Source organism: Ostrinia nubilalis, chromosome 3, assembly GCF_963855985.1.
Source record: "Ostrinia nubilalis chromosome 3, ilOstNubi1.1, whole genome shotgun sequence".
NCBI classification, from domain to species: domain Eukaryota; kingdom Metazoa; phylum Arthropoda; class Insecta; order Lepidoptera; family Crambidae; genus Ostrinia; species Ostrinia nubilalis.
The window spans coordinates 15,196,359-15,220,380 of NC_087090.1; the positions used below are offsets into that span (position 1 = coordinate 15,196,359).

The 24,022-nt window shown below is 37.6% G+C and overlaps 3 protein-coding genes and 1 long non-coding RNA gene across 6 annotated transcripts in view; 1 reads left to right on the forward strand and 3 right to left on the reverse strand.

Moving 5' to 3' along the window:
* Positions 1-24,022, forward strand: part of LOC135088051 (pseudouridylate synthase RPUSD2-like) — a 521,604-nt gene that overhangs the window by 13,434 nt on the left and 484,148 nt on the right. The window lies entirely within an intron of this gene.
* On the reverse strand, positions 856-8,563 carry LOC135088030 (caspase-1-like). 2 transcript variants are annotated; one of them, XM_063982910.1, is made up of 6 exons: positions 8,354-8,563; positions 7,039-7,215; positions 4,589-4,737; positions 3,975-4,150; positions 2,673-2,832; positions 856-1,834 (listed from the first exon to the last, which is right to left on the reverse strand). In XM_063982910.1, the coding sequence occupies exons 1-6, from the start codon at positions 8,452-8,454 to the stop codon at positions 1,467-1,469; spliced, it is 1,131 nt and encodes a 376-aa protein (XP_063838980.1). In that variant the 5' UTR covers positions 8,455-8,563; the 3' UTR covers positions 856-1,466. The 2 variants fall into 2 exon arrangements, with proteins under 2 accessions (XP_063838980.1, XP_063838981.1); XM_063982911.1 differs by having other exon boundaries at positions 4,589-4,722; positions 8,354-8,560.
* Positions 9,974-17,008, reverse strand: LOC135088031 (caspase-1-like). The gene is made up of 6 exons (XM_063982913.1): positions 16,892-17,008; positions 15,992-16,135; positions 15,340-15,476; positions 13,434-13,609; positions 12,799-12,916; positions 9,974-12,075 (listed from the first exon to the last, which is right to left on the reverse strand). Exons 1-6 carry the CDS (start codon positions 16,948-16,950, stop codon positions 11,843-11,845), a joined length of 867 nt encoding a protein of 288 aa, XP_063838983.1. The 5' UTR covers positions 16,951-17,008; the 3' UTR covers positions 9,974-11,842.
* Positions 17,527-24,013, reverse strand: LOC135088032 (uncharacterized). Its single transcript, XR_010260944.1, has 2 exons — positions 21,517-24,013; positions 17,527-18,088 (listed from the first exon to the last, which is right to left on the reverse strand). It is a non-coding gene; the product is annotated as an uncharacterized LOC135088032 (long non-coding RNA).

Here is a 24,022-nt window from a genome sequence, read left to right on the forward strand (position 1 = left end):
TGTTTTGGTATGGAGTTGGACTGACTTTTGACGTTTGTTATAGTTAAAGTAAGATGATGCAATCCAGAGTAAATGTATGAAACCGATTCTATTCTGATGCGTAGTGACTCAACACGTCAGGCAAATACATATAAATAGGCCTGTAGCCCGTGATGTTAATATGCTCTGTGGTCTGTTGTCGACAGGCAAATTGACGATGCTACTTTATTTTGGCATTTGTGCTTTTAGTGACCAGCGCAGCTGTGGCCTTAGATCGCTGTGCAGCGAAATCGGCCCATGTAAACGCCGCTTTGCTTTTGACAAGGGCATCGTGTCTGTAGTTTTTTGTATAGAATTCCCCTACATACATTCTGTTCTTATCAAACCAGTTTATTCATTAAAAATACAGCTCAAAACAGAAAAAAAGGGTTGTCCTTTAAAAGTTGCTAAAAGGATTTAGGCCCTAAATCTTACAGTACCTACAATCCTACAATTTTATCAAAATTGACCAAGTTGATTAGTTAGCGAGTTAGATTAGTGTAAGCAGATTTATTTATTTACTAACCATCTTCTAAATTCTAATGTCAAAGTTCTTTTAACCTAATCATGATTCAAGTTGGTAATTATAGATTTTCTGCTTAGAGCAAAAAAGTCATGAGAAAAAAATGTCCGGCATCAGAAGTAGTTTTTATGCTGCACAATTTTTCCTCATTTTAGGGATATAAGGTGTCTATCTTAGTCGGGCACTCCTGTCAGAGTGGTCGTGGTTGCGCTGACGAGGTACCCTGTGCAGTGTTCGATGTCGTCTCCAAGGGTATTCTTCTGGCGATGTGCTTCCATTTCTGACGGTAAGAGGTGTTAAGAAATAAATATGTGTCAATACTCAATACGTTTATTGCTTCCTTAATAGTACATTTAGGTGTTACATAGTTATATTTGGAGATCATTAAGGACCCTGTTGGGCGCTTCAAACTAAAAATTTATAAGAGAGGAGGCTTCTTTTTATCATAGATAGAAAATTATAGTTTAGGTACATCGCTAATGAATTTTATCGTCTAAATATTATTTTATGGTGTAATAGCATTTCGTAGTTAATAGCTTTTTTAGTCCTGTTATGAATTTACTATTATTATTTTCTTTTAATAAATGATCGGGCAATTTGTAATATATTTTTATGGCTATATTGTATGTGCTTGAAGAAGATCAATTTAGGCGGATGGTTGGTATTTTTAATTTATTTTTATTTTTCAAATTACTATATTGTGGACATGATTCTTCGCGTTTGGTAAAAAACTCAAAGTGGGAGCGGACACATTTACAAATATTTAAAATGTAGATACAAGGCAAGGGTAGAATTGTGTACTTTTGAAAATAAGGTTTACAACTGTCTTTTATTTTTTATTACCTTTACATTTCATTTATTTTTTATTACCTTTAGTTAGAAAAGTTATACATTTATGTACACAGAAGTCAGTTTCTCATAAGATTTAAAATTTGTAAATTAGAGCTCGCTGGCAGAGTAGCTGCTGCACAACAGAGTCTTGACGTAAAATAATTTTCGAAGTGGGGACGGTTACATTTCTAACACTGCAATGTCTGAGTAGGTCGTGTTTTTTATTGAAATAAGGAAGCACGCTATCGAATACTAATAATTTAGTCAGCGTAGATGTAGTCTTTGGTGGCCCTCTGAGAAGAGAATGCGGTGGTGATGAATTTTCGACTGGTCTGAACGCCATTTTGTTGGTGGTTCTCGTGAGCATCTGGCTGAGGTCCATCTCGTGGTGGTGTGCTTGCAGAACGTCGCAGAAATCACGCACAAACCAAGATCGGCTATCAACTGACTCGGATATATTTTCTGAAAAAAATGTGAAGTTTATTGACGATGGAAATCATGGAAATTTCATGGCGACCATAGCCCAACGGAACTGGAAACGCTAATCATAAAGGTGGCGTTGGGCATGTTGAATTATGATATATACTAGCTTTTTAGTTTATTTATTATATAACCTATGACACTCAGCAATAATGTGGCTTTCACTGTATTGGTGAAATAATTTTTGAAATCGGTTCAGTAGATCCCGAGATTACCCCTTATAATTTAACAAATACAAACACACAAACTTTATAATATTAGTAATAACTAATAATTATTTTTAAAAAATTACCAAGTGTAGGGTTCCGTAGATGTCCGTCGTTACCACAATATATTTCAGAAGCAAGCAATTACTTCATCTAAAAAGTCACTTTTCATATTTTCTTCTAAGGAATTTTTACTGGTTAAGAAATTTTATAAAACACTAGCGGCCGCCCGCGACTTCGTACGCGTGGATCCCGTTTTACCCCCTTCATCTATCTTACGCAGTTTAGATTTTTTCATACAAATGTTTTTTCCCGCTAACTCCCGTTCCCGTAGGAATTTTGCAATATCCTGTTGTGACTAAGCTTAAAGTTTACTAAGGTACCTGCATGCCAAATTTCAAGCGTCTAACTTAAGCGGTTTAGATTTTTCATACAAAAGGATTTTCCCGCTATTTTCCGTTCCCGTGGGAATTTCGGGAATTCCTTTCTTAGTGCGCCTCTACGATACCTAAGCTACGTCCCTTCCAAATTTCAAGTGCCTACGTTTAGCCGTTTAGGCTGTGCGTTGATATCTCAGTCAGTCAGTTTCTCCTTTTATATATTTAGATAATAACCTTCCATTATTGAAATCGCTTGAAGGAACTCGACGTGTGAGGCCGTATGGACCAGTCTTCCTGTTTTATTGTCATCAGCTGCTGTTCTTCCAAAAGGGCAGTCTTCATTTTGTCTACCGGATTCAATAGCAGGAATGAATTTGAATTCAAAGTGCTTCGCCTAAAAAAAAACAATGCAAGGGTTAGTTCTGGGTTCGAACAAGAGACCAAGCCTGGGTTGTATTATACTCGTAACTCATTTTTGATGATCTAATAGTAATTTTCACTAATCGTAACTTTGCTACGAATTTTGACCGACTATTTAAAAAAAAATTAGGCTAAACCACTTTTGACTTATTTTTTGCAGTCAAATGTGGTTTTGGCGAATGCCCATGGTCAAAACCACTTCTGTCTGAAAAAAAATCAGTCTTAAAGTGATATTGACCAAGAGCATCGGTCAAAACCACTTTTGATTGATCTTTCCAGTCAAAAGTGGTTTTGACTGATGATGAGTTTGAGTGTAACATTATACACAACATGGATTCATTTCATCAATGAAAGGTTGCAAGTTGTGGTACAGTAAAACGACATCTTCGTTACGTTGTTATCTTAATTAATGAGATTCATATAAATTATGGCACTTCATATTATGTAGATAAATCAAGATTTATCTTTTGGAATGTCCACTTATATGTGTGGGTTTTTCTAATGGTTCTTTCATAAATGATCTATTTCATAGACCTGTACAAGCGACACGATTTTGTGCTTTGTTTTAATGTGTGAAGACAGGATCTTGTAAGCATAGTATCTATGTTATAAGTTTATCATCGTCATAGACATCCTCAGGTCACTTACATCTCTACTGAAGGAGTGCATCCTCTCTATTATAATTTATCTATGACAAATGGAGGATATGGCGTACACTTCCCACGTTGCCCAAACGGGTTGGGGAGGCCTGATATTTGCATATATCTGTCATCGTAAAATTGTAAATGCCGTCGGAATATAATCTGATGTAGTTAGATAACAATCGAACCTAACCTAAGCCCCTTTCAGTTTACAATCTGATGCGTTATATTATAAACTGACGGACTAAAATAGTAAGACACGGGTCTTAACGCGACGTTTATTAATGAGTTACATTATGTACTCACGGCTTGACGTTTCGTAATAATGAATAATTAACGTCGCGTTAAGACCCGTGTCTTACTATTTTAGTTGAAATGGAACGCGAAAGTTTAAAATCTTATAAACTGACGGAGTTCACAATTTCACATTGACATAATCCATGCGAAAAGTGGGTGGTATTAATAATGTACATACCTTAATAAAAAACAGTTTCGGCCTATGAGTTAGAGAAATGTGCGCCTTCTCAAATAATTCATAAATATTCTTCAGTTCATAATAACGGTCGTAAGCTCCTAGTTCTCCATTCCAGTTGCCGTGTGTCATGATCACGAAAGCCAAACACGATGTCCATGGTTGAGCTTCTTTAATTTCTGGAAATTAACAAACTAATGAACAATGCCAGCTTAACTTTCCCCCGGAACAAACTTGACCTTCACTGGTTGGGTTTTTATTGGCGGTCAAGCTGTAGATCCTGGCTACACAGGAGTTGCAGCGGTGGGAACGAGAGGTCCCGTAACTTTTGATAACATTTTGTGAGACGTATATCACTTCACTACACTTCAAAATAACAACAGATTTGTATTATTTCCAATAAACAATAAATTCTAATCATTAAAAGTAAAACATCGACAATGATTTACGTTCAATTACCCCTTCACAAAATCTTCAATAACCTCACATTTTTTTTGCATTATTGCATTCATTTCAAAGTTTCTATTTCGTAACCACTTCGCTTGATAAAAAAAGTTGACATCGGTTACATTACATGATTGTTATTAAAAAAAGAAATTCTTATGAGACATACTTACTTTCATTAATAATGTCTATGATTTCGAGGTAGGTCTTATTTTTATGCTGGATTAATTTGAACCCAAAACTGCTAAACGCATCGTCCAATATTTCAAAGTCTTCTTCAAAACCTCCGTGATCGGGGGGTCGCCTTCTGTAGATATGAGATCTGTTGATAACTTTCTATTCTTATAACCCAATTTGATAATACTATACAGTGTGAGTCACGTTAAAGTGTACATATGAAATTAGGTGAAACTAGACCTATTTTTATCGGCAAAACGAAGGCAAAAATTTTTTTTTGATTTTTTTTAAATTTTTTATAGAATTTTTTTTCCTCCAATTACTTATTGTAAAGAAAACGTAATAACTTTTAAACTAAGAGGTATATCCTGATAAAATAAAAACAGTAATAATGCTAAATAACAGACGATACTAAAAAAATACACAAAGTATCCTGAAAATGCTAACAAATAATAAAAAAGGATACTTTTTGAAAAAAATCTGCTTTTAAATTCGTGTTTTTTTGGTCATTTGATAAATTTCTCCAAAAAATGCCCCTATAACAGGTAGTTTTTATTACTTTGTATTATTCTCTATCGTATTACCTTTGTAAAACCAAAAATTGCATGTCTCTATCCCTATCACAACATTTGCTATGATCGTTTGAACAAAGGCCTGCCACAACATTATTCTCCGCTATAGGTAGGGACTATTTTAATTTTAACTAAAATGCTTATTTTACTTCGAAATCTTTTGTTTTTATTTGAAATCTAACTTGTCTTTATCAAAATTACAAATCTAGAGCCATTTTCAGTTTGGTTGATAACGAAGCGTTGAAAGGCGCGCCCGGAGAGGCTTAGTTCAAACGATCATTGCAAACGTTGTGATAGGGATAAAGACATGCGATTTTTGGTTTTACAAAGGTAATACGATAGAGAATAATACAAAGTAATAAAAATCACCTGTTATACGCATTTTTTGGAGAATTTTACCAAATAACCAAAAAAACACGAATTTAAAAGCAGTATTTTTTCAAAAAGTATCATTTTTTATTATTTGTTGGCATTTTCTGAGTATTTTATGTATTTTTTTAGTATCGCCTGTTATTTAGCATTATTACTGTTTTTATTTTATCAGGATATACCTCTTAGTTTAAAAGTTATTACGATTTCTTTACAATAAGTAACTGGAAGAAAAAAAATTGTATAAAAAAAAAAAAAATAAAAAAAAAATTTTGACCTCTTTTTAGTCGATAAAAATAGGTCTAGTTTCACCTATTTTCATATGTACACTTTAACGTGACTCACACTGTATTTGCTTCTAAAATAACAGTAACAAAAATATTCCTGATAAGTAACATAATTTAAAAAGTTCGTAATCATGCATCATGCAAAGATACTCGTACCTACGTCGTTATTATCTACGGATGTACCAAAACAATGTACGAATGACGGCATTCAGCTTAATTCTGTTGCATGTTATGTATTTTTAATAAATGAGTTATTTTGCAACGTCTTATTTGCTGCCACGTGCGTGGGTCGTCTACCCACAAGGTGGACCGACGATATCATAAAGGTAACAGGAATAAGGCGCTGGACACAGGCCGCTACCAACCGGGGCAACATTGAAAGCATTGGGGGAGGCCTATGTTCAGCAGTGGATGTCCTATGACCGAGATGATGATGAATTGCAGCCAGCTTTAGAATGTACATGGTAGAGTACCAGTTTTATGTTACAGTTACAGTTCGCGAGGCCTAAGCTGAGCTTTGCATTTTGTGTGAGTGTACATGGATAACGGGACTATTCCCACCTCTCGTTCCCACCACTGCAACTCCTGTGTAGCCAGGATCTACAGCTTGACCGCCATAAAAACCCAAACTGTCATCGGACCCGCAACGAAATTCATCAGAAGAACTTAGGAGGAGTTCGAAATTAAGGTTCGACTTCCGAGTTGCTAATTGCTCATAAGATAGGCCCCCTTAATTGATATTTATTGTTCGTGATGCATTATTAATCTTTTCGTGACGTTTATTAATGAGTTATATTATGCACTCACGGCTAGACGCTTAAAAATCTTATAAAATGATTTTAAAGGATTTTGTCTGACGCCCGTATTCACAAACATTACTATGATGAGGTCTCATAGTGCGCTTGGACGCACAGGGTGACACACGAACCAATCACAGAGCTCTATTCCACGCTGTGCGTTCGATTTACTGCTTCAATTAAAAGCAAGGATCGTTTGTGAATCCGGGCGTGACACTGCTTTTGGTGATCACTCACACAAATGCAAAGCTCAACTAACGCCTCGCGAACTGTCACTAATTGAGTGCTCGTGACTATGATAATTTTAAACACAATATATCACGGACTTCCAATTTTTGTGTCGAAGTGTAGTATTGATCAGCCAACTGATTGAAAGAGCCAACAGTCCATGGAATTTCTCTGCATGAAAATGGACACTTACCCATAGAACTCCTTATCATAACGAGTGTTGGTAAAAACTATCATTTCCTTTTTTCCTGACAAGTCGTAAATCGTAGAATCGGGGTCGAACCTTATTGGTGAAGGATCATTGGGTTCTTCAGAGCTGCCAGGGTCAGGTGGCACTGGATTCCCAGTTTCCTCACCTGGACCGGAATTGCTGAAACATATGATTGGCTAAGATATTTTTTCGTCATCATCATTTCAGCATTTTTTTAAATTCAAGAATGCTAGGGCAGTCCGATTATGACTAAAGAAAAATTTACACAGGGGCTTTATTTGAGTCTTTTATTTCCGAGGCACCTTTGTCTTATGTTCCCTTCTTGTTTAAATCTAAGATAATAAGTATGTAGGCGATTTGAAGAAGTATGTTTTAAGTTCTTTGCATCAGAAAAATGGATGTAGGTATATCAAAGTCAAAGTCAAAGACAAAATTTCTTTATTTGTTTAGACTAATAAATAGTTCTTACAAATCGTCATTTTGCTCTTAAGAAGCCTCTACATGTCTCATAATCTTTTTACCCTACCAGCGCTTCGAGACCAACATAATGGCAAGTGCTGAGAAGAAGCGCCGCAACAAACTCAGTCACCACTGTTTGCCGGTTAATATAAATAAATAGAAATAGCAGTAGTAGGTACATTCGATTCAGGAGCAGTTCACTGAATTTACCATGCATTCTTGTATGAATGATGTCATTAACAGATTTTCAATGGCCCTATCATCCACTGATAAGAATTTTCCTGACTGCCTAAGTTACTGAGCATATCCTTCTATCTTTACATGGTATAAAACAATGTCGCTCCCCAATGTAAGTATTTGTTCTCAGATCTTTTAAACTACCTACGCAATGGATTTTAATTTCAGCATTCGTGTGAAGCTGGGGCGGGTCGCCAGTTATAAATAAAGTGATTTATTGCAAAATATGTACATTTATTTATTAATATTTATTAGGAATAACCACAGCCTAGTTAACAAAATCTGTGTATTTCCTGAAATTCAGCTTTTTCTTACTTATATACGAGTAAACCCTACTAATCGGTATCCTCAAGTGTTGATGACGTTTCGTTACGTTCCTAACAGCTTTTATAACCTTCATACGTTCGGTACAACCATGGATTTAAACAAAAATCAGTGACGATAACTACTGTCTTTTGGGAGGATATTTACATAAATTTAGGTACATATTTCGAGTGCGTAACTTTCTGACAGAAAGTTTCTATGTCTATTATTCAAAAGAAATATCATAACACGAATCGCCATTTAAGACAGGTAAAGTGACAATGAATATTGTACTTACTTAATAAGGTTAGTAGGTATATTGAACGGTAAAGCGTCACTCGTACTGTAACCACTGTGACTTGGGTTACTCATGTCCATATTTTCTATTACTTCATCCATAACTAATGCACAATTTACAGTTTTTTTATTTACACAATTGACACTTGGACCTAACGCGTTGTGCCGTCAAAATTCGCTTTTGCACTGATACGAGTTTACCGCAAACCAGTAGTACTTAGTCCATGATAAGCCAAGCGTCGCTTTATCGTACGTTTAGTAGGTATATTATTAATAATAATACATTTTTTGTTGCCATACATTGATCACAGTGCCACCTCAACACAGAAATAAACACAGCAGACAAGAAAATTAACTTCACATTCGTAAAGAGGAAATTTTGAGAATATTCCTATTCATATACTTACAGTGGCGGAAACTTTGAATTACAAACACCCATAGAATTGGTAGTTTGTAAATAACACTGTAATTTTTACTAAAATGTGACATGGTACAGTTGACATGTTTTTAAAAAAAATAACAACAAAATTTTAAGATAAATATTGAAACCATTTGTAAAGCCAGTTCTCAATTCGACCCGTATGTTTTTTTTTTCTATGTTTGTTACGCGATAACTCCGCCAATTATGGACCAAGCCAATTTGAACAAATCTTTTTTCGGCGTATAGGTAATACCTCAAGGGTGGTCCCATTTAAATTTAATAATAAAAAAACAACCCCCAAGGGTGGAAAATTGGGGATGAACTTTTTTATACGCAATATCTCCGCCGATTATGAATCAATTTGAACGATTATTTTTTTGTTGAATAAGTATTATCAAAATTTTTTAAATTTTAGTTTTTTTTTGTGTTCACGCATTTGAATTTTGAAGTCGGTTATATTTTTTTAAAAAAGTTATGTATTCTAAAGTGTAGTGAAGTGTTAAATGCGCGAATATCGGAAGCGGGTGAGCCAAACACTGGTAGAGCCATTTTGAGAGTACCTACGAATCCGGCCACATAGGATCTTAATTATGAAAGCTACATACTTTTTGTATGTAGGTAATTGTTTTTTTGAATTTTCGATTGTTTTCAATGCGCTGTGTTTTACTCAAAGTTTCCTTTTCGAATTAAAACACCAAGATTTTGGTACTCAAATCTTATGCCGATAAATCTGAAATTTTCGCTCCATTTCCGAGAGTCGATACTTCAATTTGGCCAGAATGTTGCCATGTCAAATTTTGCAGCGTCGTGGGAATAATAAAAGACGTGGCGTAGGTATGAGCTACGTTAATAAGGCAGCGAGTATTACATGCTCACCGTCTACTAACCTTGTATATTGAATATTAAAATCCTCAAAAATGACTATAAAAAATGAGGCCAAAAGGTTTTTATGCAATCTTTTTCTACCATTCTAGGCTCAGCAACAATACTGTCTTCGAGATCATAATAAGAAATAGCAGACTGAAATGAGTCATTTAATTAAGAAAAAAAATAGTTAAATAGACCTCCATAGATTTTCCGATAACATTTATCTTAAATACAGCTAAGGCTCAAAAAGGACAAAATAAAGGACCGTTTGTAAGTGATTTAAGTGTTTTATTGGAAACATCTATGGATGAAAAAGACACGAAAAACAAAAACAAACACCCACTTATTTAATTTTGAAATAAGTTACAATTATTCGTAATACAATTTAGTTTTTAATAAATTAAAAATAATACAATTCTGATTATACAGTAGGTATACTGATAAACATATTATCTATGTCACAATTAATACTAAGTTTTTAATTTGTCGTCCTTATTAAAGAACTTATAAAACCTACCAACCGGACAATATTATGTAGTAAATTATAATAATCATTGGGTGAGCCATAAGTTCATCCGTGGACGTCCTGTGGCTAAAATGATGATCATTTTAAAGAATAATGTTTATTATAAAAACATTATTTTGCGCCACTTTGACCATAATCCAAGCTCATTGTTCAACCGCATTATTCAGTACTGACTGGCAACACTGGCAAGTTGTTAGATGGATTTTATTTCCTTATTTGCTGTCTCATTTAAAATAAAAATGTCATTTAAAAAAACCATCAAGTTTACACTGTTCCTGGTTCACACATAGTCCAGTCAATAAATAGGGAAATGCGCGGAACACAATTTCTGACCTCGGGACTTTATTTAGACTAGTTAGGAGGTAAACATAGCAAAAGTCCCCGGTTCCCGCCCTTAGCCCTTGAGTCCGTGGGGAGAGGGGGGTTTAAATGTACTATTTTTCAGTTTTTAGCTTAATCCTCGGAAACTATACGTCCTAGTGACATGACTGTTATGAACCAAAAAGAAAGCTTATTAAATTTGCTACCGGTGACATGTCAAGTTTTTCTATATCTAGTATAGTTTTCGAGGCATCTGTTCTAGAAGTCTGTAATATTAGAAATTTTAATTTTTGTCTTACATGTTCCCATTATGAGGAAATCGATTAAATCAACATTGAGCAAACATTCTAGACATTTTGTATAGAATATGGTAGTCTATCATCTTCTTAAGTTTCGCACGCTCTTTTTGGGACACCTGTATACAGTTAATAATAAGTTAAAAAACATAATAATATTATAGCTGCAGCAACCGACTAAAATCGCCCTTCTCAGTAGACTCTGGGTCTAAAGAAGCCTGACGTAACGGGAGTTACGAAAGAATGTGACACGACTTTTAATCCCATATCAAGGGTTGGAGAATATCACGTCATAATGTCACTCGTCACACGTTTCTACAGTTAATTAAAGTGTAAAAAAATCTGCAGTGCATTTCAAAAAAAAATATTCAGTTAAAATTTTAATATTTTTTTTTTAGTTTTATAAAATGTTACAATTAGGTAGTCTGCAACTAAATCTTATCTTTGACTGTGCAGTCAACATCAAATACATAGATGGACACCCAAAGTAGCCCAAAATTTCGCAACACGTCTTCGCAGCTTCGTTACAATAAATGATAGGGCCCAAAAGATAAGGCGACATGTAAAGTGCCCCATATGATAAGGGCTACCTTTTTTTTATTTACTACCACTAGCTTTCCGCTCGCGGCTTCGCCCGCGTGTAATTTTGTCTGTCACAGAAAAACTTTAACACGCGCGTTCCTGTTTCAAAAACCGGGATAAAAACTATCCTATGTCCTTTCCCGGGACTCAAATTATCTCTATGCCAAATTTCATCAAAATCGGTTCAGTGGTTTAGGCGTGAAAGAGAGACAGGCAGACAGACAGAATTACTTTCGCATTTATAATATTAGTATAGATATAGATATTTTGACGTTCATAAGTGCCACCTGTGGTCTAAATTGAATAAAATATTTTTGATTTGATTTCATTTAAATAAGAATAAGGCTGTGTTATCAACTTTTTGGCCACTTTGGACCTCTTCGGCCATGAACTATTTGACGCTGACTGTACTAGTACGTAATTTTCTGATGTATGTTATGTTATGTATTTTGTCTTCCCTTTTTCTTTTAAACTATGCTAATAAGTGCTAAATCGCAATAGCTTTGTCAAAGTAAATCTCGTCTCCGGTGTCTGTTTCTTCTTGTCAAACTTAGCGTCTTTTGGCACGTTTGACGAATGACCTAACGCCACATTCCTGGTGACCAGGGTGAGCATGTGAAGAAGATCCATCTGCTCGTGGTGGGTCCTTATCACCTCGCAAAGTTCTTGGAAGAACCAAGAGCCGCCGATGTCTCGCCAAGATATGTGATCTGAAAGCGTGTAATATACGTTAGCGTCGTCTGTGAGTCTTTTGTAACTAAAAATCTTTAAACTTAAAGGACGAAACACACATCAACCCGGAAACGTATCGTAACCGTATCTTCGTAGTATTTTTTGTATGAAACTCCGTACTGCAACGCACACGTATCTGCACCGATCTAAACGTCTCGCCTCGCGAAAGGTGATACGGTGTTTATCCCATTCAGGGTTGATAAGTGTCCTATGACCTTAAAAGTTACTAATTTACTACCCTCATCAACTCAATAGTCCATCAACTCAAGGAGATCAACAAAACATAGCATGTATCTAAGCTATGTACGTATTGTTGGACCTCTTTTATTTCACGTTTGGTAGCCGACTGTATACATTACCAGACTGCAATCAAATGCCCTTTGAGCTCAGAACTTTCGAAGTTAAATTTAAACCTTTATGATGTCGTCGGTCCACCTTGTGGGTGGACATCCCACGCTGCATTTTCCGGTACGCGGCCTCCATTCCAGAACCTTGCTGCCCCATCGGCCGTCAGTTCTGCGTGCTATGGAGAGGGCTATGCTCGGTGTTTCTTTACGAGATCGAATCAGAAATGAGGAAATCCGTAAACGAACTAAAGTCGCTGACATAGCCCGACGGATTAGCGAGCTGAAGTGGCAATGGGCAGGGCACATAGTACGCAGAAATTTAATCTAAACCACCAAAAACTTGTCAGATTTTACCTTCTACCGTGGAACACGCCACAAGGAAATCAATGTGTGTAGGCACATGGAGTGTGTTATCTTCGTCTCCATCGAACTGGATCGTTCTGCCAGGATCCGCCAATTCCCCTCGACATGCCTGGAAATATCAAATGAAACCTTTAGCTGGTGCTGCAGCTGTCGAGAATTTTTCATGTATTTGTGGAAAAGTAATAATGCTGGTAGTATCGGCAGGCCTCCCACTAGGTGGACCGACGATCTGGTGAAGGTCGCGGGCGGTGCCTGAAACGAATTTTAACGAAATGAAAATCATCACTTTCCATCAGGTGACCCATTCAGCAATGCCGTATATCCATCATCTTTGTGAATATAAGGCATTGCCTTTTTATGTTTTGACTATGTTTGGTTTTCTTTTTTTTATACCTTTCATTTATTTAGTTTGATACACTTACAAACCTATCTAGTTTTGTGAGTGTATGGGAGAAAAAAATTACATTCTATGGCCAAAGACGCAAGGACTACAACTCACTATAGACACACTCATAATTATCATAATTGGATGGAAAACCAAATTTTGGGAAATAGCACGAATTCATCAACTTAGATCCCAGTGTTTAGCTAGATTCAACTATAACTGTAAATTATTGAGGACTGACCTGAATGAAGAAAATTTTAGGCTTGTTGACGAGTGAAGCGTCTCCACCTTCGAACATGTTGGTGATATCTTTCAGCTGGTAGGGCCTGTCTGCTGCGAACAGCTCCCCGTTCTTGTCGCCATGAGTCATGATGGCCACGGCCAGGCATGACGTCAAGCTATGATCTTGCTTGGAAACTGGAAATACAATGATAATTTTACACCAAAGCTTCAACCACACCAACGCGGCGCCATCATTTTTTTTATTTTTTATTTAATAACCAAGAAGATGACGATTTACAATATTGTACGATGTATTAATTACTTAAACTACGATTGACAATCGTGTTAATCTTAAGTATGTCCCTGCCAACTAAACTAGGATTAAACCTGTATCTTAGATGACAGTGATTCCTCCAGGGTGATGAAAGTAATGTAAGTTAAGTGAATCAACGGAAGAGTTTAAAGTAAGTTTACAATTATTAAGGTTAACGGACAATAAATAATAAGCTAAAATAATAAATTCATGTTTGTGGTGCAAACGAGCACAGGAGTTGTGGGTATGTAATGTGGAGTGTAAGTGTTGTTGAGTGTGGTGAATGTGCATGGTGGGATGTGAGTGTGTTAGATGTGATTTCGCCTATGTTAGTTGATTAGCAAGCTTTCGGTTTCTTTATAATTTATTGTAAGAAGGAACTTTAGGACTATTCGTTTAACTTCATCATAGGTCAATCACAGGTTGCGCGACCCATGGACAATCCGCGCGACCTGTCATTGACCTATGATCGCGCCGGCGATGGCGATCTGCACACGTTGGTGTGGTTGAAGCATTTAGAGGAAAAATTAAGGCGAAATGAAAAATAAGTATTTCTAAAATCTATTGCTGTCGTGCAAGCCTCAAGCCTCCCCCCCATAAAGCACGACAGAGACGACTGCAGCTTGGACTGCACTACACATTAAAATTACAAAAAGTCATCAATTTGTTCCTCTGATTCTTTCTCCAAAATCTTAATCTAATCTTTTTTATATAAAAATTAAAATTGGGCTTGAGCTGTGTTTCTTTCTATGTGTTCATTTTGTTTTCTGGATGTTTGAATTCAGCGAAAAATCCGGTCATTTTTAAAAGTTTTTGAACGTTTATGAATGTTTTTTAGTAAATTAATTTATGAGAAAAAGGAAATCACAGGGACATGCTATTAGTAACCATAGATAGGTACTCAAGAAAAAAAGACTACCGGTATTATCCAGAGAGAAAACAGGGGAGTACCTACTTATGTTTGTATGGGAAAATGGCCCTGGTGTTTCCTCTTAATATTAGATTAAACACTTTAGAAAATAATACAAAATAGTTGTATAGGTAGATGTCGTGCCCTGCGTGCCCAAATAAATGTGGTTACCACGAGTTTACGTTAGGTGTCCTCGCTAGCAAGTACGTTAAAAATGTCATTAAATGTATGTCAAATCTACTTTCAAGAATTAAACTATTCATAGATTTTTTTGACGTACTTGCTATCGAGCACAGGCACACCTAACGTAAACTCATGGTAAGCACACTGCACGCAGGAAGATTTAAGGCTTCCACAGACCAAACGCGGGTCAGAAGCAGTGCGGGTCAGTTGCAGCGCGGCTGAGGCACACTAAAAGCAGCGCAGTTTCAAAGCAGTTGCAACGCGGGCGGTTGTCAAAAATTTAAATATTCGAAATCGCTTTCAACGCGCTGCTACCGCCCTGCGTCCAGTGTGTCATGCTAATATGGCCGCCATAGTAATACAAAAAATAGGGCCCGCGTTTGCGCCGCTTCTGTCCCGCACCCGCGCCGCCTCGTTTGTCGTTTGGCAGTTGCAGAGTTTTGGGCTGACACAGTGTAGGTTTGTTGTCGACACGACAAAAAGAAGAAGTTGTATTGTAATAGGTGCGAAAAAACTTACTTGTACCAATAGTCCTAATAATTTGATCGTGTGTGTAGTCGTTATAAGTGAGAACTTTGAACCCTAGGCTGCTGAATAGACCCTTTAAAACTTTCACGTCTTGGTCGGTACCGTTGCGGGGTTTGGGGGTCTTAAATCTGAAAAATCAAATCAAAATCAAAAATATTTTATTCAGTTAGTCCTAACCCCTTACCAGGTTATGTTCTAATTCCAAATCACCCTGTATATTAGTAGGAGTAGGAAGGATATTAGTAGGATAGCATTGTTTGTAATTAGTCGGCCGTTTGGTGTAGTGGTTCAGAACGGACTACTATGCCGAGTCCCAAATTCGATTCCCGGCCGGGCAGAAATTGAAATGATGAATTGTAGTTTCTGTCACGGGTCTGGGTGTTACTATGTATCGTTTCAGCCAAATGATACTACTACGTATCAAAAATTAAAAAAGACCACTAGTGGCACTTTTGTAATTACGTATTACGTATAATATGTATGTATTTAAAAAAAGTATATAAGTAGTATATCCGTTAAGCTAGCACTCTTAACACAAGCATATAAGTTGCTTACTTTAGGGCTAGCTGGCGCTGTGTGAAATTGTCCAAAGATTTATTTATTAAATTGGTTTATGGTCATTGGGTTTGAAAAAAAAACTTACCTGAAATATCTAGTGCACTGGTACTTGAAATGGTTGAAAATGAGAAGGTACTTTTCACCGGACATGTCGTAATATAAAGACTCCGGGGAATACTGTGGCATCCTTCGATGTGGACTGGGCTCCTCAACAGTGGGCTCTACATTCCTGAAAAGCCACATCGTAAACCGATTAGCCCACAGTCACAAATTTTTGTACAAATCCACCAGCTCGCACTAAGCGTTTCGATGACTCTTTTATAATGCGAATAGCTAGGGACCTGAATTCGTTGTCTGCTGCTGTCTTTCCCGAAAACTATAATCCGGGCCTTTTCAAGGCGAGAGTGAATAGGCACTTACAGGGCAGATATGTACCATCCTAGACTGCATCCCACTTAACATCAGGTGCGATTGTGGTCAAATACCTACCTTGTTATGCATAAAAAAAATCAAATAGTTTATTCAGTACATAGGCCGTTTCCAGGGCGCTTATACACGTCCCAAATATAGCTTGCCCTACTACCACTCCGAGAAAACATAATATGGGCTAGTTATTAAATTTTTTGAACGATTAGTTTTACATTTTCCTGCTTTACTTTATAAACATAACATTAAGGCCGAGTTACACCACTTTATTTTAACCGTAACCTGATTTTGTAAAAAAAACTTAGTTTTGACGTTTGTAATATATAGATAAAGTAAGATGGCAACACAGCGTAAGAAAACTGATTAAAAATCACGGAACAAAGCTAATATAATTTTTGATCAAGTCACCTTTAATTTAAAGAACTAAATCAAAATCGGTTCATATGTACATATTATATGGAAGCTAACTTGTATAGACTTTACGTTTCAAACAGACAACTTTTTTTACCCGACTGCGCCAGAAGGAGGGTTATGTTTTTCGACAGATAAATGTACTTACTGACTGCTGTTACCAGGTTTCGAGTTGAAAAACTTGATGTCTGGCTCACTGGCGTCCATGTTTTTGATGCGGTCCCAAATAATGTTATTTTGTTCGGCCGCAAATCCATACTGATAAGTCGCCATCGTCTGACGGCGATGATAAGAGCTTATCTATGTTGCAGTCAAAACTCATAATCGGTCAAAACCACTTTTGACTGCAAAAATGAGTCAAAATTGGTTTTGACTGATGCCTTTGGTCAATATCACTTCTGACTGATTGTTCCAGTCAAGTGGTTTTGACTAAGCGCGTTAGTCTAAACCACTTTTGAGTGCAAAAATTTTTTTTAACCGACTGAACAAATTGAAAATCTACTTAATCTTTTACCTGACGAATACCTAGATTTCTTAAAAGTAGTTCCTAAGGCAGGTGTGACCATTTTGTATGCACAAATCACAAAAATGTTACACTAAAATGGTTTTTTAACACATTTTTGATGATTCCCAAGTAATAATTTTCACTAATCATAACACTTTGTAAGTATTTCGTCAGATTGGTAAAATTTTATATTATGCGTGTAAACTTTTACCGGACTGAGGGTAGAATAAAACGTGTTAGGGTCCTAACGAATATTAGTAATAAATGAAATAGCGGACTGTATAAAAATAGGTGCTGTATTCTCGCCAGCCTAATTTACAATAATTATCTAGGATACGCGGTAATCGTGCGTCGACGGTGGTGTCCAAAAGGCGAGTGTGTGAGCCGAGCGCAGCCGATGATGACGCTGTCGGCCCGAGGTGACGTTAGTCATTGTACGCCGCCCGCACGTCTCCTCCCGCGCGTTGTTGGGTTCCCAACATGCTCCCCGGCTTGAAGTCTGAAGACGAGAAGACTTCAACAATCTGGAAGAGGGCACAAATTAATGAGGGCTCTTCTAATGGTGCCACCCTTCGTCTTGAGCTCAGCGACTCTAGACACATTATCGGTGCCAGGATAGAGCTTGATGACTCGGCCCATAGACCAGAGCAGTGGTGGAAGAGCTCTATCTTTGATGAGCACAAGAGCGCCAATCTTTGGTTCTGCCTTCGATGACTGCCACTTCACCTTCTGCTGTAACAGAGCCACATACTCCAAGGAGAAGCGTCTCCAAAAGTGCTGCTTTATGAGCTCTATTCTCTTGAAGCGCTGCAGCCGGTTGATGTTGGTCTCCTCCGGGATCTGTGGATGAGGCACAAAAGACAGTGATCGTCCAATAAGAAAATGGGCAGGAGTAAGGACAGAAAGGTCATTGGGGTCTGAAGAGAGAGGAGTGAGTGGACGGGAGTTTAAAACGGCCTCAATTTGAGCGAGGCATGTAGCCATCTCTTCGAACGTGAAGTTGGTTGTCTGTAGCAAGCGTCTAAGGTGGTATTTGGTTGATTTGACCGCTGCTTCTGCCAGACCGTTAAAATGAGGACTATGTGGGGGAACGAATTTGAATTCGATGCCCTCCTGAGCCACACGGCTTTCAAGGTCAGACTGAACCAAGAATCTCGACAGTTCATTGTAAGTGCCTACAAAATTCGTCCCGTTATCGGAAGTAATGCTCTGGGGCTTTCCCCTGCGAGATATAAAGCGGTTCAAAGCAGCTAAGTAAGCGTCAGAAGACAGAGCCGTAACGAGTTCAATATGACAGGCTTTAATCGAACTACAAATGAAAATTGCCAAATATGACTTGATGAGTCGACATCCACGACCGCTACGGTCTGCTATCAACACTGGACCTGCGTAATCAACGCAACAATGCAAAAAAGGGTACTCTAACTCAGTTCGAGATGCTGGCAGCTGTCCCATGATTGGTTGGATAGTATCTGCCTTGAATCTGCAACACCGAACACATTTATGAACTGTGGCCTTGGCTAGGTTTCTGCCACCTAATGGCCAATAAGTTTGCCTAATGTTGGCTAAAAGAAGCTGTGGACCAGCATGTATAAACTTTAAATGAAAATAATTAAAAAGAACTTTTGTAAAATGATGTTTAGAACATAATAAAATGGGATGTTTAGTATCGAAGCTGTATGGGGAATTTTGTATTCTCCCACCAACTCTAATAATGTCATTTTTGTCTAAAAATGGGGATAACGAGATAAGACGGTTTTTGACAGGAAGTGCTTTTCCTGACTTTAGAATGCCATATTCAGAAGGAAACATTTCCATCTGTGCCTTGTGTATGATAACATTTAACGAATTGTTAAGCTCTTGTACAGTTAAGTAACCATTTAATTTATTATTTTTATTTTTGCAATTATAAATGAATCTTTGTAAATATGCCATTGATCTTTGTAAATATGTAAAATTTGATTTGTTTTTTATTAATTCAGAGATGGGGTCAGAATTTGAATCAGAATTGAGATTGAGATCAATTGAACAAGCGACTAATTCGGGTAGATCATGTTTCTCATCATATCTGTTATTAGGATTTTTTGGCCAGTCTGTCTCGTCTTTTAATAAAAAGCTAGGACCTGTCCACCAAAGAGAAGAAAAGCAGATGGAATCGGCCTTCAGCCCCCGAGAAACATGATCCGCCGGATTGTCCTTAGAAGGTACGTAGCGCCACGTGTAACTACTCGTACTTTCCTGAATTTCGTTGACACGATTGCGGACGAAATTTTTAAGTTGAAGAGGTGGAGTTTTTAACCACCCTAACACAATAGTAGAGTCACACCAAAACATGCAACTGTCAATAGGAATACTTAAGGCAGCCAACACTTTACTGCACAATCTTGTGGCTAATAAGGCTCCACAAAGCTCAAGACGCGGCATCGTAGTTGGCTTGATAGGCGCTACCTTACTCTTTGACGTCAAAAGGTGAACTGTGACGGACCCTGAATGACTCACAGAACGAACATACAAACAAGCGCCGTAAGCTCGTTCTGATGCGTCTGAAAATACGTGGATTTCATAATGATCAGAGCCGTCGCTAAGAATCCAACGAGGGATTTTTAAATTGTTGAGATAAGGTAGAGTAGACGAAAATGAACTCCACAACTCTTTTATTTCCGACGAGACATCATCATCCCAGTCATATTTATCCACCCATAACCTCTGCATAATGATCTTGGCCTCAATAATGCACGGACTGACAAGACCCAGAGGGTCGAAGATCTGACTGATGACAGATAATATGTGTCGTTTTGTAAGTTTTTTGCATGTTTCTATATTTATTGAATAAGAAAGAGTATCTTTATAGCAATTCCAATGTAAACCAAGAGTTTTAGATGAAATGTTTTTATTTATATCTGCAAATTCTAATTTATTATTATCATTGTTTTGTGTTTTTAATTCTGAAATCTCTTTTAAAATTGTGTTGTCATTTGATTTGAATTTTCTTAAATTAAATTGAGCTGATTTTAAAGTTGATATTACCCCTTTACAAGTTTTTATTGTTTTTTCTTTTGTTGCTCCTCCCCCCAAGTAATCGTCGACATAAAAATCTCGTTCAATCGATTTTTTGACGTCACTATCCTGAGCTGTATGTGCTAAACTTACTAAGCACTTGGTGGCCAAATATGGAGCTGATGATGTCCCATAGGTCAATGTATTGAGTGTGTATGTTTGAATGGGTTTTGAAGGGTCTGATCTAAAAAGAATCTGTTGAAGAGAGCGTTGACTAGGATGTAGTTCAATCGCTCTATACATTTTTTCGATATCGCCAGTTACAACATATTTATGTTGGCGAAAGCGAAACAATATGGAGGTCAAATCTTCCTGTACTGTGGGGCCTATCATCTGGATGTCGTTTAGTGACACACCAGTACTGGTTGCGGCTGAAGCGTCAAATACAGTACGGAGCTTCGTTGTAAGGCTCTCTTCACGAATGACACCGTGATGAGGCAAAAAATAATTAATATTTTGAAGAGGGTTGGGTGAAGGCTCCCTATTAAGTGTCATGTGACCCAAAGACTCGTATTCATTTAAGAAATCCACGTATTTTGCTTTGAATTTGGGCTCACGAGCAAATTTTTTCTCTAAAGATAAGAAACGGACTTTAGCTTTTTGAAAAGAGTCGCCTAAGACTGAAGGATCTTGCTTCAGCGGCATTTTGACCACAAAGCGCCCGTCATCTTTACGAGAGGTATTTTCTAAAAAATGCTGCTCACAACTACGTTCCTCAGAAGACAGGGCATGCTCGACAGATACACTATCAAGCTCCCAGAATCGAGTTAAGTCGGGGTCAGATTGTTGGTTGATAAAATGACAAACAGGAGAAGATTGTTGTGCCTTAAGGCGGGTAACATACCCTGACACCAGCCAACCCAGTTTGGTTTCGTAAAGTTTAGGTTGGTTTTTTCCTAAATCAATGAAATTATTGCATAAGACTGACCAGAAAACATCGGCGCCGACCAATATGTCGATCGCTGAAGGTATGTTAAAAGACGGGTCAGCTAAATGAATTCCCAATGGAAGGTTAATATGATCAATATTAATGAATGAAGAAGGTAAAGATTTAGTTATTTGGGGTAAAATATGACAGTCAAGAGTAACTTTGAAACTATCATCGTGAATCGACATAATAGTTAGGCTGCAAGATTGTGTGCTAAATGAAGTGTTGTTATTTATTCCCGTTACCGTGGCGCTAGCACTCCGTTGAGACAAACCCAGCTTACCGCATAATGACTGCGTGACGAAGTTCGCCGTGCTACCATTGTCGAGCAGCACTCGAGCCTGGTGCACGGCGCCCTTGCTGTCCAGCACCTTCACCATCGCTGTGGAAAGCAAAACATGTGGCGGAGTAGTCATCTGCTTATTAATGTCGGTGGAATTTGCAAAAGTATTAATTGGGACAGAAGGTCCAGGCGTGGGGTTTGATTCATGTAAATGCAAAAGAGTGTTATGCTTTTGTTTGCAATATTTACAAGGCACAAGACTGCATTTATTTTCTACATGACCTGGTCTAAGACAATTTAAACAAACTTTGGCGTCTGACGCCTTTTGGATACGGGTTTCAATAGGAAGAGCACGAAATGATTCACAATTGAATAAGAAATGATTCTGTTTACAAATAGTGCACAGATATGATTTTTTGAAATTATTATTATTTGTTTTTGTCTCTTTTTTGTTATTATTATTATTAGTATTGTAGTTATTTTGTTTATAATTTGTAGTTTGTAAGTAAGAATTAGTTTTAGAACTTTCTATTTTATTTGTATTATTATTTTTGTTTTCTTGCAATGTTTCCAATAAATCTGCTCTGTTACTTAAAAACTGTATAAATATATCTAATGAAGGAAAATTCGTTAATGTATTTCTATGCTCCTCCCATTGCCTATGCGTTATTGAATCTAGTTTTTCTGCCATCATATGGATGATGAGTGTGTCCCAATGCTGGGTAGGCTGACCCAAAGTGGACAATGCTCTAAGATTTTTATTTGTTAAATCTATAAGATGACGAATTCCTGTACAAGACTCAGTCTGTAAGTGCTTGACGTTAAATAAGGCCTGGACGTGGTTATTTACGAGCAGTCTTTTGTTATCAAACCTATCGCAAACTAACTTCCAGGCAGACTCGTAATTGTCTGCACGTACATCTAAATTATCAATAACAAGAGAAGCACTACCTTTCAAAGATGCACGAAGATAATGGAGTTTATTGATGTTATCTATGTCGGTTCTGGAATGAATTAATGATATGAAAGTATCCCTAAATTCGAGCCAGTGTTGATAGTTCCCGTGAAAAACTGGCAATTCAATCTTTGGCAATCTCACGCAATTAGATTTAAAGCTACTGGCCTGTTCATCACTGTCACTCGCCACGGCTCCTCCCTGGAGCCCGCGATGCTGGCGCGGGCGAGCGCCCAGCAGGACGCGCGCCTCTGCCACCAGCTTGTAATACGTGTCTTCGAACTGCTCACGCTCCCGGCACTCGTCATCTTGGTCTTCCGATAACTCCTCGATGTTGCACTGTAACGCATCATATTTGGCGTATAAGCTTTCAAATTTTTGCAAACGACTTTCTAAATCCACTAACTGCAAGTTTCCTGGTTCATCAGAACTTTTAAGCAACTTTAAATAATTACTAAAGATCGTCAGCTTAGCCTTCATACAACTACGCTTCTTAAGTAATTTGTCGTCAGCCATTATGAATGAAAAGAAAGATGAATGGAAGACGGAAGTTGTAAAATTATCAATAAAATGCAATGAATGGAAAGGTAATAAAACAGGTGCAGCGAGCTAATGACCCGGCAGCGAGCGTTAACAAAAGAACAGCTGTGCGATCGTAGATAAGGACGGCCGAGCGGCCCGCTCCGTTATCTTATTAGCCTACAAGCAAAGGAAAAAATGCGTAAGAAGACGAAATGCAAATACACTGCGTTAATAAGTGCAATGATTGATTTTATTTAATGTAACTAATTATAATTGTGATTTTAATGATTAAATGTGGTAATTAATATTAATATGAACTAGCGTGAAGCGCGAAAGATTGCTATAAAGAGAAGAAAAGGCAAAATTTAAATAATTTGGGAAGCACTCGCTCAATTTTAGCAATTTAAACGCTGTGAAAAAGAGGGATAATTAAGGAAAAAATTGGAACGACTCACGTATCTTCTATAAACCTTCCAACAAATCCTTGGCACAGGTCACAATGATAATGACTGTGCGATATTGATGACACGACGACTCGAATATGTGGCGGGTTCAAAGTCCGTCGCGCGCTGTCCTCCAAATGACCTGCGTATGGCGCGTGCGGTGCTTGCGTAGTATCCTTGCGGGAATAATGAAGGCTCCCGCAGGTATCTAGCGTAGCTGAAGTCCACACTGAAGAGCTCCAAATTGAAGGGTCTTGAATTTTGAAGGAATTCTTGAAGTGGTATTCCCGATAATATTTTCGCAAATAAGACGGCGATATCCTAAAGGACCATTGTTAGGGTCCTAACGAATATTAGTAATAAATGAAATAGCGGACTGTATAAAAATAGGTGCTGTATTCTCGCCAGCCTAATTTACAATAATTATCTAGGATACGCGGTAATCGTGCGTCGACGGTGGTGTCCAAAAGGCGAGTGTGTGAGCCGAGCGCAGCCGATGATGACGCTGTCGGCCCGAGGTGACGTTAGTCATTGTACGCCGCCCGCACGTCTCCTCCCGCGCGTTGTTGGGTTCCCAACAAACGTT

Excerpts from the sequence above, each read along its gene's own strand:
- LOC135088030 (XM_063982910.1), bottom strand. The coding sequence starts at position 8,454 with ATGGATGAAGTAATAGAAAATATGGACATGAGTAACCCAAGTCACAGT. Across the intron at positions 4,151-4,588 it reads CATAGACATTATTAATGAAA|AAATTAAAGAAGCTCAACCA; the intron begins GTAAGTATGTCT and ends GTTAATTTCCAG. Across the intron at positions 2,833-3,974 it reads CGAAACTGTTTTTTATTAAG|GCGAAGCACTTTGAATTCAA; the intron begins GTATGTACATTA and ends GTTTTTTTTTAG.
- LOC135088031 (XM_063982913.1), bottom strand. The coding sequence starts at position 16,950 with ATGGACGCCAGTGAGCCAGACATCAAGTTTTTCAACTCGAAACCTGGT. Across the intron at positions 15,477-15,991 it reads CAGTGCACTAGATATTTCAG|ATTTAAGACCCCCAAACCCC; the intron begins GTAAGTTTTTTT and ends TTGATTTTTCAG. Across the intron at positions 12,917-13,433 it reads CTAAAATTTTCTTCATTCAG|GCATGTCGAGGGGAATTGGC; the intron begins GTCAGTCCTCAA and ends TGATATTTCCAG.